This window comes from Rhinatrema bivittatum, chromosome 4 (genome assembly GCF_901001135.1).
Source record: "Rhinatrema bivittatum chromosome 4, aRhiBiv1.1, whole genome shotgun sequence".
Classification (NCBI taxonomy): domain Eukaryota; kingdom Metazoa; phylum Chordata; class Amphibia; order Gymnophiona; family Rhinatrematidae; genus Rhinatrema; species Rhinatrema bivittatum.
Window position 1 is genome coordinate 327,914,332 of NC_042618.1, and position 17,333 is coordinate 327,931,664.

Sequence of the window (17,333 nt, forward strand, 5' to 3'; positions counted from 1 at the left end):
CTGTCCATGCAGGGTCTCGCTCATCCAAAAAGGTTTTCACTGCCATTGGTGAATAAAAATTATGCTGCTGGCCTTCCCAACTTAGGCGGAGCATGGCAGGAAAAGCCAGCATGAATTTCACGTTCTGTGCCAAATATACACAAAATGGCATCTCGCGGCGCTTTGCCGTGCCCGAGGCAGAAAAATCATTGAATATTAGAACTTTAACTCCATCATATTTCAACTTAGTCAGCGACTTAAATGCTTTTAGAATTTGTTGTTTGTCATTGAAATCCAGTATCTGAACCATTATGGGTCTGGGTCTGGCATTGGTATCTCTACATGCGCCCAGCCTATGGTCCTTTTCAAATTGTATGGCCTGCTGTAAGTCATGTAATCTGTTTTTTCAATATTCAAGTCTCAAACAGCTCCATCAGTTTAGATTCATGCACAGTCTTTGATTATTCCCAATACCTTAATATTATTTCTCTGGCTTCGGTTCTCCAGATCTTCTAATTTAATGTGCGCAGCCTGCACCGTATTCTCTAGATCCGCGACACAGGTCTCCAAGGCCTGCACCTTCGCCGCATTTTCACTGACACCTGTTTCAGTTTCAACAAATTTTTGAGCAGTCTGTCAGTTTAGAGTCTAGTGCAAGCACAGAAGCATTTAACTTGTCCAGCTTACAGTCCATAACCACAACTATTTCTGCAGTAACTTCTTTAATAATCTCCGCAGCTCCACTAAGAGTTGGAGAAGGGATTGCGGTCACCATTTTAGGGCCAGAAGTTTGAAACTTCCCTCATTCTTTTTCCTTTCTGATGCCTCTACCGGGCATACAAATGTAGCAAGACACTCCCATGCCTTTCTCATGTCGGCTAAGCAACAGAAAAGCAGCCAGAAAAAAAAAACGAAACAGCAGCGAAAAGGACAAACGATGGGGGGTGGAACCATAAAAAAAAACCAAAAAAAAACCACGACCTTACAGCTCACTGCATCACGTGATCTCTTACAGACTCCTTTTAACTCCCACCAGCCTCTCAACCATCGCCAAGCCCCCAGTCATGTTCCAAGCATAACATTTTCTGTTGCCAAATGTTTTTAGACCAGCCACATTTGTGTGAAGATACAATGGAAACCATGGGGTCACCATGTTAACTATCAAACCCTTTTCACAATAGGCATATTTCCCTGTCATCCATTCACCTATGAAATGCTGCTTACCAGCTGCATTATATAATTTCAAATTGGGAAGGTTGAGACCACAGTCATTATTACAGATTAATTTGTCAAAAACAATTTTTGCCCTTTTCCCTCTCCAAATGAATGGTAAACATTGATTAAGCATTTTTCACATCCTTCCTTGTCACCCAGCATGGAAGCATGTGTAGCCTGTACAGTATCTTAAGGAGAATAATTATCTGAGGGAACTCACAACGTCCCATAAAGAATACAGGGAGATCCTACCAAGTCTGTCTGTCTATATTTTTAAGGATGTCAGCAATATTTTAATTGATGCATGTTCGAAATCATCCTGGAACCTCCAGATACTTGAGTTTATCTGTTGCCCATTTGAATGCAAAAACATCTTGGCCATTCAGTTGCCATTTTCATGTCCAGAGGCATGCCTCTGTTTTGTCAAAATGAATTTTTAGCCCAGCGAAAGACTGAAATTGTGAAAAAAGTGACTGGGATATCTTTAAAAGGTCCCCCACAAATGTTCTCAGTAAAGGGATATTTTCAGTTGAACTTTACCAACTATTATTCCATTATATGCTGTAAATGACAACTTGATTGCCAGAGGTTCTATGGCTAGTACAAATAAGGGTGAGAAGGGACATAGAGCTGGCAGTCATGCATTCCATTCAAAAGGAGTGCATATCTGATATTTTTTTGATCCAAGCTAACATCTTACTATGAAAACCATATTTAGGTAATGCTCATAACATATATTCCTAAGATATGGAGTCAATGGCTTTTTCAGCATCTAAACTAAGAACCATAGCCTTTCAATTACTGGTTTGACTCAATGTTGCTATCAGTCTGCGCACATTTGTTAACCCCTGTTGTCCCTTAACAAAATCAGTTTGATCAGGATGTACTAGTTCTGGCAGGATGTTAATCCTCAAATCCTGTGAGCCAAAATGGCTGCAAAAATCTTGAGATCCACATTTATTTAGGAGATAGGATGACAGGAACTAGTCTTTCAGAGCTTTATTCGTTTTTGGTAACACCACTATTATGAACTGATTTAAATCTGAAAATGTTTTTTGGTGAAGAAAATAATTACAAAATCTAGTCATGGGGGAGAGTATGGAAAACTTCAGTATCTTAAAGAATTCTATCCCTAGTCCACCTCTTCCTGGCATCTTCCCTAATTTAAGACATTGGATTCTTTGAAAGACTTCAGAGTCTTGTGTAGGTAAATTTAGATTATTCATCTTATCCTGTGCTTACTTGTAGCCAGGGAAACCTTTCAAATAACTGGGGTTTTTTTTAGCTTAATTTGCTATTTGTGTGCTATATACCGTAAGTTCATATAATAATCTATGAAACTTTGCCCTATTCCTTGAGTGTCAGTCTGCCCCCTTCATCTTTAGCTTTCTTATTGCTCTATCCCAGAGAAAAGCAATGGCATTCCCATGTCTACCTGGCTAATAATGCTTTATGAATGTTTGCTCTAGGAACTTTTTCAGATCCCTTTTAAAGCCAACAGTGCTAGATGCTTTGACCTATGTCCCCTCTCAAAAATTTCTACAGCATGTGTTCAGGGAAGTTTTAAATCTACCTGTGAGTTTCATGGAGTGCTCTCTAGTCAATACTATTTGAAAGGGTAAATAACTGTTCTTGGTTTACTTGTTCCACCCCCACTAATGATTTTATGATCTATCATATGTCATTTCTACTCCAAGTTGAAGAGCCTGACCTCTTTAACCTTTCTTCATAAAGCTTTTCCATCCTCTATCATTTTTTGTTGCCTTTCTCTTGCTCATTTTATCTTTGTGTGTGTGTGCGCACCCTAAACCACCTGCTTTCAATATTTTTTAATTCATTTACATTCATAAATGAAAGCATTTTGCTAAGTAGACGTGGTTAGAAACTGGTAACATTCATCTTGCTAGAAGCATGTTTCCACAAATGGTTTTTTATACTGCTGGTACAACTAGGTAGTTTTCTGTCATTTAACTCTCAGCCAAAAATATCTTAGTTGGAATACCAAATTTTCTGGTTGGATTATGCGCCTGTTTGCTGTCATTTCCATAATTTGTATTTTAAGGTATCAATTTATAGTTGCAAAGCCATTGCTTCTAATAGCACTTCAGTTTGCTTGTACAGTTCATAATCTGTAGTTTGTCAATTTTTCTGACACATTGTACATGTGTTCAGAACTAGAATACCTGTCTATGCCATTCATATGTAAAACAAGAACTTGAGTAGAGCATATATGCAAATAAAATGGCATTGATTTAAAAAAATTAAAAAAAAATCTTGTTCCAATAAGAAACATTATCAGAATACAACTATATTCTGCTGGATGATTGTGGCTTTTAATTCCATTGCTTCTGCTCAGTGTGTTAAAGCAGAATAATACCTGGCAGTACTAATAACAAGCTTCAAAAGCCAAGCTAGGATATGATTTTCATCCTCTAGTTTGAAAACTATCTTCAGAGATCTTCACCAGCTTTCTAATTGCTGCCGTTTTACAGTGCATACACTCCTTGCAATCAGCCCAGTTAGTATGAAAAATGTGCAGGGACCTGGATTTGATTCCTGGCTCAGATCTTCTATTCTCCAGGTCAGCTTGGGATGCTTCCTCTGGAATAGAGGGAATCTTTCATTGCTAACAGACACCTAGTGGCTGGATTTAGGCCTCCAAAAGGAGCCCCAAAACATGGACCTTGGCCAAGGAATCTCACTACAGTAAGGGATTACGTAAATTGGGAGGGGATATAAAATAGGGAAGAAATCCCCGGGTATTTACAAAGGCTCATGGCATCAGATTGAGGTCCTAATTCTGACTGAGCTAGAAGCCCAAAAGGAGGAGGAAACCCACAAATGCAAAAAAAAAAAAAAAAAAAGAATTCCTTGATACCGGACTTGATTTCCCTACCGCTGTTTCTAGCATAGGGAAGAGAGGTAACTTTCCTTTCATAGTATGTCTTCTCCATGAAAACACAAATGTAATGGCAACAGCTAAGAAGAAAAAGATATTTTGCTTGTTCAGAAGTCACTGAAGTTGAAAAAAATTTGGATTTTACCTGCCAAAAGCTTAAGAGGCAGTTAATTGTTCTTAGTCTGCTTTAATACACACTGATTGCCTTATCTGTATTTTATTTTTTTTTAACCAATCATCTCACAAAGCTTGTGCTGCTTCATTATTGCTCTTCAGGTGCAGCATACTTTTCAACTAATAAATGTTAGAATGTTTAATGAAGGTTTTTTTCTTCCACAACTAGTGGACCGTATTGTGGGCCTGGATCAAGTTGCTGGTATGGCAGAGACTGCCTTTGGCGCTGCATACAAGACCAAAAAAGGCATGTTTCGTACAGTGGGGCAACTGTACAAGGAATCTCTCACCAAGCTGATGGCAACTCTTCGTAACACAAATCCCAACTTTGTACGCTGTATCATTCCAAACCACGAGAAGAGGGTATGCTTCTAAATGCTGGCTTAATGTGATAAGCTATAACAACTTCTTTAAACTGTTAATCTTTCATTGCACCGCTTGGCTCTGTGTGGGGCCGATGCAATAATGTACACTCGGCAGAAGGCACAGTTTAACCATCAGTTGAATGCTCATTTTTGTGTGCAAACCTTTTCCTGCTGGTGCAGCAAGGAATTTTGCACACAATGCATTTGTTAGCGCTCTTGCATGGAAGTGCCATGCTAGTGATGGCATCATCTATTATCTCTAATACTGTTTATTTAATGTTTGAGTACTTGCCAGGTACTTATGACTTGGATTGACCACTGTTGGAGACAGGATACTGGGCCTGATGGACCCTTGGTCTGACACAGTATGACACATCTTATGTTCTTATCTCTCAATGCAGAGATATTTTCTTAGTGCTGGAAAATGTATTCCAATCTCAGACTAGGAGTTAAGTTTCCAGAGCTAATGAAGTCTTCAGACGGAAGCTGGAGTTCTGTTGCCAAGGGCTATACTCAGTATTTTATGTGTAGAAAACATGCTTTGTGCATAAAAAATGCTTTCTATGCACATAAATCATACTTTATATGCAGAAAATTTGTGCACATAAACCATGTTTTCTGCACATAAATTTTGTTGTGCACTAAGCCTTTACTTTGCGCACACTTCCTGGTTTATTCCCATTTTTTAAATTCCAAATGGATTTGCATACTGTTAGTTTACTGCATCAGGAATTTTAAAAATAACATCTGCTTTGAATTTCAGCAAAACGTTTTAACACTCAACCTTTTCATTGGTCCCCTTAGTCTCTTAAATCTAGATCTTTCTAGCTTACTGTTAGCACGTGTTCTTGTCAATCTCTTGGAGAAGTTGAGTTCTCAGAAGACAAGCAGGATGACAGTCTTCATACTTGAGTGACAGCATTGGCTGGAGACTATTACAGAACTTTGATCTTGAAGATTCTAGAGCTTTCAATATGCTCTACTGAGCATGTGCAACTGTAGATATTATTCTGCCCCCTAGGCAGAGCCCCTTAGTCTTTCTCCGTGGAACAGTGTGGTCATGGTATTCGACTTTGCTCTCTTCCTCACAGCTTCTGCTGTATGTTTTCTGGAGCTGCAGCCATTTTTTTCTGACAGAACCTTTGTTTCCTCTTTTTTTATTCTTTAGTTTTTCTTTCTTAAATTTTCCTCTATCAGATTACTAGCTGGCCGCATGGCAGGCCTGTAGTCCTTGTGCAGCCTGGCAGAGACTACTTTCTTTCCTAATAAAATATTACTCCATCTACAGTTTAATTTTTGTCCTTTCCTTCATCTGTCTGTGTTTTATCGTCTGTTGGCGCTGGTGGGATTATCTATTGGCAGTCCATGTGTTGTCAGTGTAGGCCGCTGAGCCTGGGGACTTGCCTGGAAGTCTGCCCAGGCAGGAGCTCCATATCGCAGCCTACCAAACAATGGACATCAGAGGCCCGATGCAGATGGATCAAAAATGGGACAGTTTCCATGGAGGGGGTGGGGGGGAGCACTCGTCCTCCACATTATCCTGGGATCTAGTCTTCATGGACTAGATCTCTGGATGTTGTGACCTCCCCTCTTGCTTGCTAGTGCTGGCAGTGCAGTTTCTGTGTAAAAGAGTGCATTTGAGTCTGAGAAATCATCATCGCTGAAGCACCATTAGTGCCTTGCCCATGCACATCTGTGCCCGTGCACCAATGGACTGACCTGTCGATGACATGACTGCATCTGTCACTATGGCAGCCATTGAGGGCATATCCACCCTCGACGCCCACTAGGGCCATCGAGGATTGTTAGCACCATTGACCCATCTAGTACTCTGGCTGTTGGTGGAGGCCCTCCGTGATGGAGGTGTCAGCAAGCGCAGTGGATGCCATTGAGCTCTATGGTGGCAGTCAGGGCCATCGAGCACCACAGATGCCTTTGAGCATCATGGTTGCCATCGAGCACGTGGCCCTCAATGCCATCAGGTACCATGGATACCATCGACTGCCATGGTCACCATTGAGCTTCTGGGCCCTAGAGGTAACAGAGCACCATGGTTGGGATCGCAAGATAGGGCCCTTGATACCACTGAGTGTCTTTCACCGCTATGATGGCTTTTGTCGATGACTGGCATTGTCCCCGCATCCATGGTAGAGTGCCAAGACATCAGCACAATCAAGCATTGGAGCGCAGTGTGTCATAGGTGGAAACTATCTGGCACCATGGTTGTCTTTGTGCCCTAACTGTAAGGAACACTGCCGGGCGCTGTGGTCTACATTGTCCAGGGTCCAAGGCCCCCATTGAGCGCTGTCGTGCATGAGCAACTCCCGAGATGATCCCAAGCACCATGGGTGCTGCTGAGGTTTGTGGTATCCCCCAAGGACTGAAATGTCCTGGGGCATTGTTCTGAGCCGAGGGCTCGGGAGTCATGGGAGTCACCAATTATCTTGACACCACTGTGGGCCATCAACATCTTCAGGCATCTTGAGTGCCCTGAAGTGCTTTGCCCGCAATGGCTGGTGTTGTGGCTGTTGATGGACACTATCAAGTGACCTACATCGCCTTCGGGTTGCCCCAAGTTCTCCAAGGGAACTGCTGATGGTGCCCGCCATTGAGTACTTGATCGTCATGGAGCATCAATACCTTGGGCACCGGAGATGTTACCAATGCATCAGGCCATCAAAGCCTTAGGATACCGTGGTCTTCATTGATGCCCTTAGGCCATCGCTGCCATCTGTCCATTGATGCTTTGAGCACTGTGATCCACATCAATGTTGTCTGGCCACCAGCACCTTTGGACACAGTCAAGTGGTTCTGCGCTGTTGGCATAGATGCCACCAGACAGTTGATGTCTTCGGGTGCCTGGAGTGCCATCAACAAATCTATACACTGTCAAGGCAGTCGAGCATCGAGGTGGCAATCAGCCGATATTGCAGTGCTGTCCATGCCCTGGGCATAGCATTATTCGGTGCTTTAGTTGCAGTAGATCCCTATCAAGCATCATGAGCACTCTTTAGCACCATAAACACTGCTGCCACGGTGAGCACTGGTAGATGCAGGCAGTTGCTACGGGGTGTTGCCACAGAGCCATGCAGGTACCACTGGGCACCAGGAAAGGGCAGTGGCCCACAGACTCCATTCAAAGTGGTGGTCTGTGACTTGGGGAGTTATATGCCACTGTGAGCACCAGGGGATAATCACTGCGATGTATTGCCCGCCAAAATTTATCGACAGTCGGGGTGCCATTTTTACTGTGAGCATGGTCGTCACACTGTGCACGCTTACTCCATTTAGCGCCATTGGGACAGTGAAGTGCATCAAATGCAATTAATTCTGACTTCAGCTATGCTCTCCTATAGGTGCCAGTGATGCTGTTGGATAACATTCACTGTCAGCGCTGTGGGTGCTATGCAAGAGAGATGGCATCACCTTTGTCGTGTCTACATGTGAGCGTATTCCTGTGCCTTACACTATTGGTGTTTCCTTACCCTAGCAAGGTCACCATCGTCAATTCATTTGCTATTGTGGGACATAGCCACAGACACCTGTGGTTGGTGCTCTGTTCCTTTTTGTAGCGTTGGACTCTGCCGACGGGCATTACACAGTTGTGCGCATGCACCCCGCCATTGGTGGAATGGAGTACCACTGCTTGAGTGCTAGGTGTATGCTTTCCAAAGTACAAGGCATTATGGTTTTAGTTGTCCTCTAGCATGTGTGTATCCCTCGTAACTGACATGCAGTGTCCTGCGCTGTGGTTACAGTGTGACAGCATGTCTGGCCTAACACTGCGCTCCTGCTCGTACTGCACTGGATTTGGATTCCAGGGTGAGGGCCAAGAGTCCTCCCCTTGGGGGTGAAATAGGCTTTGACAGGTCCTGCTAGTTTTAGCTTGTGCTTAATCCCCATCAATAGGGAAGTCTCCAGGGCTCAGCCCCTTACTAGTTCATTACCCAGACTGGAACCTTGCTTTCTCTGTATCTATGCACCCCTTAGATGGGAGGGAACTTGGGGGTGTTGAGAGTTGACAGTAGAGGTCCTTGAACCATTCTCACGGACATTCCTACACTAGTTTCTGTGATAACCTGTCCTTTTGATCTAGGTGGCTAACAAATGGCTGATTTTTCACTCTTTGACCCTCAAAGGTCAGTGACTTTTCCACTCCCTCAGAGTGTAGAACAGTTTCCAGTATTAGAATATCCTGGTCCCTGGTGCCTTTCCTGTCCCTTCCGGGAGGGGGCAACTGAGGAGTTTACCTTAGATGGCCCTTGGGAGTGCCAGGTTGTCCCAACCCAGGAAGAGGTTGTCTTTGCTTTCCTTTCCCTTGGGAGGTAATTTCAACATTGACTGGTGGTCGCTCTCTGTTCCAAAGTACACTGAACCTGAGAGCGCTTCGGCGTTCATCCCACCATTGCACTACATTGCAACAGAACTATTTCATAGAGGAGCTCTTACAGATTAGATTCCCCGAAGTGCTTGAGGATTTCTCTTGACTGTTCCCCAGTGACTATTATGGTTTTCTCCCACATGGGAACACTTGTGATACCTCCACATCGCATCGTGCTTTGTTCGGGCCCCTCCTCGATGGGGAGGATTCTAGACAAGTGGTGCACTTCAGGAGGTAGGATCTCCCAGCAGTGGTCTCGCACTTTCATTGCTATCCTTTGGAAGCATACTTCCCCCACTCCAGGATAACCCTCAGTGTACAGGGGACTCCTTGTACTTTCTAATGTTCATCCACTTTGTGGACCACAGGTTATTAGAGGGGAAAGTACTTATCATGGCCCCAGGTATATCTACCTAGGCCTTTTATGAGAGCAGTTTGCTTGCCTGCTTCAAATGACCATGCCCTGGTAGCCTTCGGGATTCCAGAATGGCAATTAAGTCCTGTTTCTACAGGAGTTGGCTCTTGTGCCATCCCTGTTTTTGTGTCTCAGTTTCTGGACTTTTTCCTTGGAGATTTGCTCTGTTTTTGAATATCCTATTTATTGAGAGGTCTCTCTTGGAGTGGGGGGAGGCAACTCCCTGCTGCAGTCAGTAGGAGGTAGTTTTTGTTGGGTTGTTTCCCACTGCTGGGTTCTACAGCCTTGTGTGACTTCCTCTTGTCCTTGCAGCCCTGGGGTCTGCCTCCTTGTGTGTCTTATTTGAATCCCGGTCAGAAGGTAAAAGCTATGGCATTCATTGGTATGACTTGGAATATACCTTCTGGGAAAGGTATGCTGTTCTTTTCCTGTCTTCCGCCACATCCTGGATAGTATACTACCTTTGCCTTTTCCTGTTTTGCTTGGCTGACCAAGGTGCTCCCTGGTCACCTGAGCTTTCTTGTTGGATGGGAGGATATGCCTGTTCTTGAAAAGGCCCAGCGTGGTGCACTACACTCCCAGCTTCCCTTCCACATGCAGGGTCTATGGCTGGAGATCCCACTTAAGGGATTGACTTCCCATTCTAGGGAACAGTTGGATGCCTGATCTGACCTGCCGAAGTACAAGACAGATCTGTCTTGTACTTCGGCAGATTAGGTCTGCCACAGCCTCTGACACTCTTGCCGTTTATTCTTCCAAGCATTGCTTGGATATTCGTCCCCTTGGGTTTATCTGCCTGTCCTTGAGCATTTTTTTTTTTGGCAGTATGCATCTGTTTGTCACTGCTAATGAACTGCAACTTTCTTTCTGGTGAGCTCTTTGTCTCCTGTTTGTTTTTCGATTGTCCTAGAATACCGTGGATTTCTGTTGGTTCTTTTTGCTGGAGTTTGCATCACACCCCTGCCTTCGGTACCTCTGCTGTGCATTGGAAGTTTGTCACTGTCTGTTCTTGGGTTTCTTTTATGTATAACCCAACTCCTTTCCCTCCTAGCTCCTTTTTGGGAGAAGGGTGATGCCATATGCACTCGGGGGGGTTTTCCCCGCTTTGTTCTGTCTCCGGCAGCCTGTGCTAGGTATTAATCCATGTGTAAGGATCTCCATCCTACTTGGCCTTGGAGAAAGCAGAGTTGCTTACCTGTAACAGTAGGATGTCAATCCTCACAAAACCTGCCTACCACCCCTGTGAGTTGGTTTCTCTATGTATTAGCTATATCATGGTCTGAGGAGCTCTGCCTAGGGGGCAGGGTGATATCTACAGCTGCACATGCTCAGGAGAGCATATTGAAAGCTCTAGAATTTGAGATCAAAATTCTGTGCCAGGCTCCAGCCAATGCAGTCACTCATGTGACATCCTGCTGTCCTAAGAGAACACCTGTTAAACCTAGAAACATAGAAATGACAGCAAAAAAAGGACCAAGTGGTCCATCTGGTATCCCCAGTAAGTTTATGGTAGTGTATGCTGTGCCGGGTAGGATATACCCCATGCTTTTCTGTTTCCCAAACCATAAAAGTTGGGACCCTCGTTCATTGCTGTTGAATCCAATTCCCAGTTATGCCTTGCTGTTGAAGCAGAGAGCAATGTTGGAGTTGCATCAAAGTATCAGTCTTATTTGTTAAGGGGTAGTAACTTCTGCATCAGCAAGTTACCCCCATACATGTTTCCCCAGACCGTAAAAGTTGGGGCCCTCGGTTGCTGAACGAATCCAGTTCCCCTTTTTTCCCTGCCGTTGAAGCACAAAGCAATGATGGCATTGCATCAACAGTATCGAGGCTTGTTGGTTAAGGGTAATAACTGCTGCACCTTCAAGTTACTCCGTGCACTTTTTTCTTCATTTCCATCCTTTAGGGATCCACAATATTTTTCCCATACCCTTTTGAATTCTATCACTGTTTTGGTTTTCACCACCTCTTCCAAAAGGGCAACTTTGCTTTCTCCATGGACAAGCAGGATAGTCAGCCACACAAGTATATTACATCATCCTGATGGTACCAGGATGGAAAAATGAAAAAGCAAGGTTTTTCTGAGCATGCACGGGACCTCTGCACAGCCATGTGCTGCATGAATTTCCTCAGTCTTTATCCACACATGTAAACAGATTAATGAAAAAGTACTTCCTACGAGCTGTTTTGAATCTGCTGACTAATTTCATGGAGTGCTTCATGCAGTGTTTTGTAAACTTCTATCTTATCCTCTCATCCGTTTCTTTCAAGCTGAAGAGCCCTAACCTGCATAGTCCATCATAGGAGCGATGTTCCATCCCCTTTATCATTTTTGTTGCTCTCCTCTTCCAACCTTTTCTAGTTCTGCTATATCTTTCTTGAGATGGGTACAATACTGTCAGTAGAATCCCTTTTCAGTGCAGACAATATTTTGCTCCTGTTGACTAGCAGTGCAAAGAGAGTCCTGTTGGTGCCAAAATGAGTCCTTTGGCACTGAGAAATGTAAGCATTTTTCACATCAAGCATCACCTGTAATGCGCAAGAATTCAATAGTCATGTCAGTTCTGGAAGCAGATGGCTCCTCATTACTTCTACTACTATAGGAGGAACACCATTCCTTTGTAGAAAGAATAAAGTTGGAATTTACAAAGAAGTCTATGTTGGATATGCCAAAATTATTTGCCCCTTCTCCAGCAAAAGTAGTGTCCTATTTTGAACACTGTGGCTTCCAGGTTAGGCAACCATCCTTATCAGGAAAGAGATGAAATAATCCAGAATCGAGCCTGTGATTGTTTTCTTCAAAAGACAGATCAATGCCAGAAGAATCTTCTACTGTTGTCTGGATACTGTCAAGAAGGTTCAGAATTCTCCTGTGATTTTTGTCCTTTCACGTGGATGTCTTCCATCAGATCCTTCACCTCAGCATCTGTGTGTCATCCTTTAGCATTGCCTCCTGAAGATGTCATGCCCTGCTTTTATTCAGAAAATAAGAGAAATATTTAATCTTCAACAAAAGGCAGTCCATAAAGATGATTGGGTTGCTTTAATACATTGACACCAAGCAGTGGTTCCAGTGCATAGACTTCTACAAGAGCTAATATGGCAGACTCTTAACTCCCCTTCTTCCGGTAACCAAAAAAAAAAGAAATATCAAATATATAGTGCAACCAGTAATCAATAGTGGTGTCTGCGTTTAAAAAAAAAAAGGGGGGGGGGGGCAAAACGCTTTGACACATTCCAGTACTTTTTCAACTAAGGATGCCTACTAATGTAGCAAAACTGGTTTTCCAGTTAGCTATGCCTAATTTAAGGATAGCCACTCATCAATTGCCTATGGTTCAGCATATGTATTCTTACTTACAAAAACTATAAACTTCAGCAGAAGCCCTTCCAGTAGAAAAATTGAAATGGTTCTTACCAGAAATTCAAGAAGCTAAAGAACAAGGGAAACACCTTGTTAGATTTCTGATTTTTTTTTATACTTCCTCCACAACATCAGCAATCACAAGATTTGCTTGGTTGTATGCTTTGGGATTATGGAAGGATATGCTTGACAAGCTGGCAGATGCTTTATGTTTAGACAACTGTTTTTGGGTAGAAAGTTAAACAAGCAGTGGATAACCATCACAGATCAATGTGCCACCATGCTCACCATTTCGGTGGCCACTACAGAGCAACCCTCTGTTTCCAGAAGATCTCTGCAACAGCCATGCAGAAGATCATGCTTCTGCTCTAGAAGAAACTATCCATAATCTTACTAATGCCCTCATCTTTCATAGTAAGATTATGGGCAAGAGAAATACAGCCCAAGCCTTTACAACAAAATCTGCCGAAATCTAATCAATTTTTGCTTACAGTCTAGTCCAATCTTCTCTATTAAATCTGAACAATTTTCCAGTGGGGGTAGGGGACCTTGCAGTATGGCAGTGTAGCATTGTCCTTGGTAATCGCTGAGTATTAATTTTTTTTTTTTTTTTTTAAATCTAGAAAGAGATATATGGAGAGTAATATGATCTAAGGCTTTAAAATAGCTTCCAATTTGTGTGTACTCAATAAACCATTAGAGAAATAGAGTATCTCCATCAATATCACATTTCTAACTAAGCATTATACATCAACCTTTTTATTGTAAATATCATAGAAACTGTACCACATCAAACATCTTAAAACCACATTGACAGTTACTTATTATCAACCACACCATATTTATGATCTCAATCATTCATCCAATACATTCATTCACCTTGTAAAAATATGTGCTGTCACAATCTTGTATTACACTCTTAAATAATTTTTGTAATAGATTGCTTTTACATCCAGAGATAATATATAGCCCTGGTGATGTCCACGAACAATTACTAATCACCAGTAGTATCTGTTTTCAGCTGAAAAATCACTAGTCCTTGGTGAGACCTGTATTTAATCTTTCCTAAGTCAGTTCCTGTTCCCAACAAAGATCTTTGTTTCGCCTGTATTTGGCTTCATCAGGGGAGTACTTGATGTATAATCGCAAAATCGATCTGTTGAGTCACCAGAAAATTTTTTAATGGGGGTTCTCTTCATATTTACCTTTCCCGAGTCTAATAGCCAGGGGGAGATCCTACGGCAGGGAGAAAACCTACGGTAATACCCATGGAGAGACCTTACTGCACAACTGAGAGACACTTCTGCACAATGTAAATAATTCCCATTAAGGGACATTACGGCACAATGTAAATAAGCTACCTCTGTAAAGATTATATAATTCTTGTCTTTCCCTGTCTCTTTCCTTCCCAGTTTCAACAACCTTGTTATATTGTAACTTTTTACTTCCTCGACACTGGTTAAAAGAAAGTTATTGCACCCCTTGTTATATGTAAACCGGCATGATATGATTGTATCATGAATGCCGGTATAGAAAAGCTTTAAATAAATAAAATAAATAAACTTGATGTAATAGATGCTTTCTAGCACACAACAATTGAAAACGGTTTGATTTTCATTTTTCCTCACTGTTTTGTATATTTGTTAGTGTGTATTGCGTCCTTAAACCGCTAGTTTATATTGGCTCAGGAGTTCTGCAAAATAGACTCTCTGCATGGGAGAAATTATTTCAGATCTTTCAGTTGTTTGGGGAGTTCTCCATTTTTACATGTCTTCTTCCATCCGCCCAGTAAACCACAGAAACCTCTTCAGATTATTTTAGACATAGCAGAAATTGTTTCTTATTCTTTTCTTCAGTCTCCTTCAGTCAGAGGACCCGCATAGCATGGTAAGGCTGCAAAGACACAGTCTGCTTTTAATTCCAGTTCTGTCAGGTACCCCCAACACTGAAAAGACCAAAGCTATTCCATTATGACAGTCAGAACTGGAATTAAAAGCAGACTGTGTCTTTGCAGCCTTACCATGCCATGCGAGTCCTCTGACTGAAGGAGAGAAGTACCCTCAGCACCAGCAGTGGCAGAAAATCACATCTCACTTATCACCATTCCCTCAGCAGTTGGAGAAGAGAATAGGAAACAATTTCTGCTATGTCTGAAGTATTCTGAAGAAGCTTCTGTGGCTTACTGGGAGGATGGAAGAAAACATGTAAAAATGGGAGAATTCCCCAAACTGAAAGAGATCTGAAATTTCTCCCACGCAGAGAAAGTCTTTTGTTTTGCAGAATTCCTGAACCAGTATAAACTAGTGGTTTTAAGGATGCGATACACAAAACAGCAAGGAAATATGAAAATCAAACATTGTTTTGAAATGTTGTGTGCTAGAAAGCATCTATTACATCTCATATAAATTTGAAGAGCACCCTGTTAAAAATTTTCTGGTGACCCAATAGATCGATTTTTACAATTATACATCAAGTACTCCCCTGATGAAGCTGAATACAGGCGAAACAAAGATCTGTCGGAAACAGGAGCTGACAGACTAAGTACAGATATCACAGAGGACTAATGATTGTTTAATTGAAAACAGATACCACTGGGGATTAGTAATTGTTCATGGACATCACTGAGGACTAAAATTGTTTTTTCATGCAGAGATAATCTATTAGAAAATTGTTTGTGTAATATATGATTATGACAGCACACATTTTTACAAGGTGAATGAATGAGAAGGGTGGTGAGCTCATAGTATGTATGGTGTGGTTGATACAAGTAATTGTTAATGGGGTTTTAGCATGTTTGTATTACAGTTTCTATGATATTTACAATAAAGTTGTTGTATAATGCTTAGTAGAAATGTGATACTGATAGAAATACTTTGTGTATTTCTCCGAGAGCTAGATAGATATAGAAATATATATATAGAGAGAGATAATTTAATATTTATATCTATCGCTATTTATTAAGGGCCGCTTGACGAAGTTCTTGCTGTGAAAGTGCCAACTCTGTATTTTGGCATCTATGGGGACTTTCACCTAACAAGTCTAGCACAATGTTGGCATTTTCTTAATGATTTTCGGTCCCTGAAGCAGTGTTCTGAAACATGGTTCCATGTCTGGCATATTTAACACACCCTGTTAATTGTAAACCGACATGATGCGACTCCCATCGCGAATGCCGGTATATAAAAAATTAAAATAAATAAAATAAATAAATATTGATTAAATGACATTCAAGCACTGCATGGATTTCTAACATACAGGTAGTACCCTTTCATTTTTTATGAGCAACACAAATTATTAAAAAAACTTAAAACAAAAATTAGTATTTGTGGGACCTATGATTATTTATGACTGATATAGTGGTAGAAATGTCCAACCTGAATAAGTAAACTGCTCAGAGCGATGAAGGTCCCTTTACTCTTTTGAATCACCTTTTGTCTCTAATATCTAAAATTGCAAAATTTATTAGCCAAGGGTTTTTCTTACATTTGTTTGTTATACTTTTGGATCTGGACTGTTTCTGTGATTAGTTCAAATGTCAATTTTTCCACCAACCACAATTTCAAGAAATTCTCTGTAAGTTTCCTGTCAGTCAGGGAACTCACTTGAAAGGCTTCCACTCCCAAGTAATCTGGTCATTCAAAGAGAAGATTTCAAATGTAATTAATTTTAGAGTTAAGAACAATATTACATGCTCTAAAAATCTTCACTTCATGACTAAAGGTGATCCAAAAAAGCAAGCAAATAGCAATCTACATCAACATGTCAAGATGGGATAATGGGTTATTATTGGCTTTGCCTGGAAAACAAGATTTAGAAATGGGCAATTTCTCAAAGATTGTTTCTTCTGATTGTCTACATTTCTGGAGATCAAAATCAAATTCCAGACAGCTTAATTTGCCAGCTTCAATCGCACAACTGCTCATTATGTACTCATAGTGCAGGCAATTTTTCTGCTTTGGGGCAGTCCACAAACAGTTTTGTATCATCCCTCAATGACAAAGTGCCAACATTCTGCTCCATGAGATCAGGAAGAGAGAGAGAATGGCAGTGAATGCTTGCTCCATTCCATCTAATCCTTTATATGTTTTCCCTAATTCCACACACATCTAGGACAATCCACAAACTGAGATGGGAAGGGGGGGGGGGGTTTAAATGATTTTGATAGCCCCTTTTTGGTCTCAATTGATCTGGTTTCCATGGCTACAGCTCCTAACTTCCTCAGCCAGTAAGATTGAAGATATCCCTATCCCTCCTCACTCAGCAGCCTGAATCCCCTCCATCCCATCTTTGGCTCTGATTGCTTGGATGTTGAGGCCTACAGAAGTCTAGAAAAAATTATTCTTGTTTCAAAGAAATACTTTACCTGAAAATATTAGTTTTAAATGGAGAAGGTATAGTGTCTGGTGTGCACTTTTAAACCGAGACCTTTTTAAATGTCCTGCATCTTTCATGCTGCAGTATTTGCTAATCCTGACTGTGGTCTAAAAACCTGTTCTATCAGTGTTCACCTTGAAGCTGTAGCAGCACATCATGAAGGACTG

General features: G+C 41.7%; 1 protein-coding gene across 4 annotated transcripts in view; it reads left to right on the forward strand.

Moving 5' to 3' along the window:
• The window catches only part of MYH10 (myosin heavy chain 10), a 461,218-nt gene that overhangs the window by 284,301 nt on the left and 159,584 nt on the right, over positions 1–17,333 (forward strand). For all 4 annotated transcript variants that reach the window (XM_029600341.1, XM_029600340.1, XM_029600342.1 and 1 more), the window contains one exon: positions 4,437–4,630. In XM_029600341.1, coding sequence (XP_029456201.1) covers positions 4,437–4,630 — 194 coding nt within the window. The remainder of the gene's footprint in view (positions 1–4,436; positions 4,631–17,333) is intronic.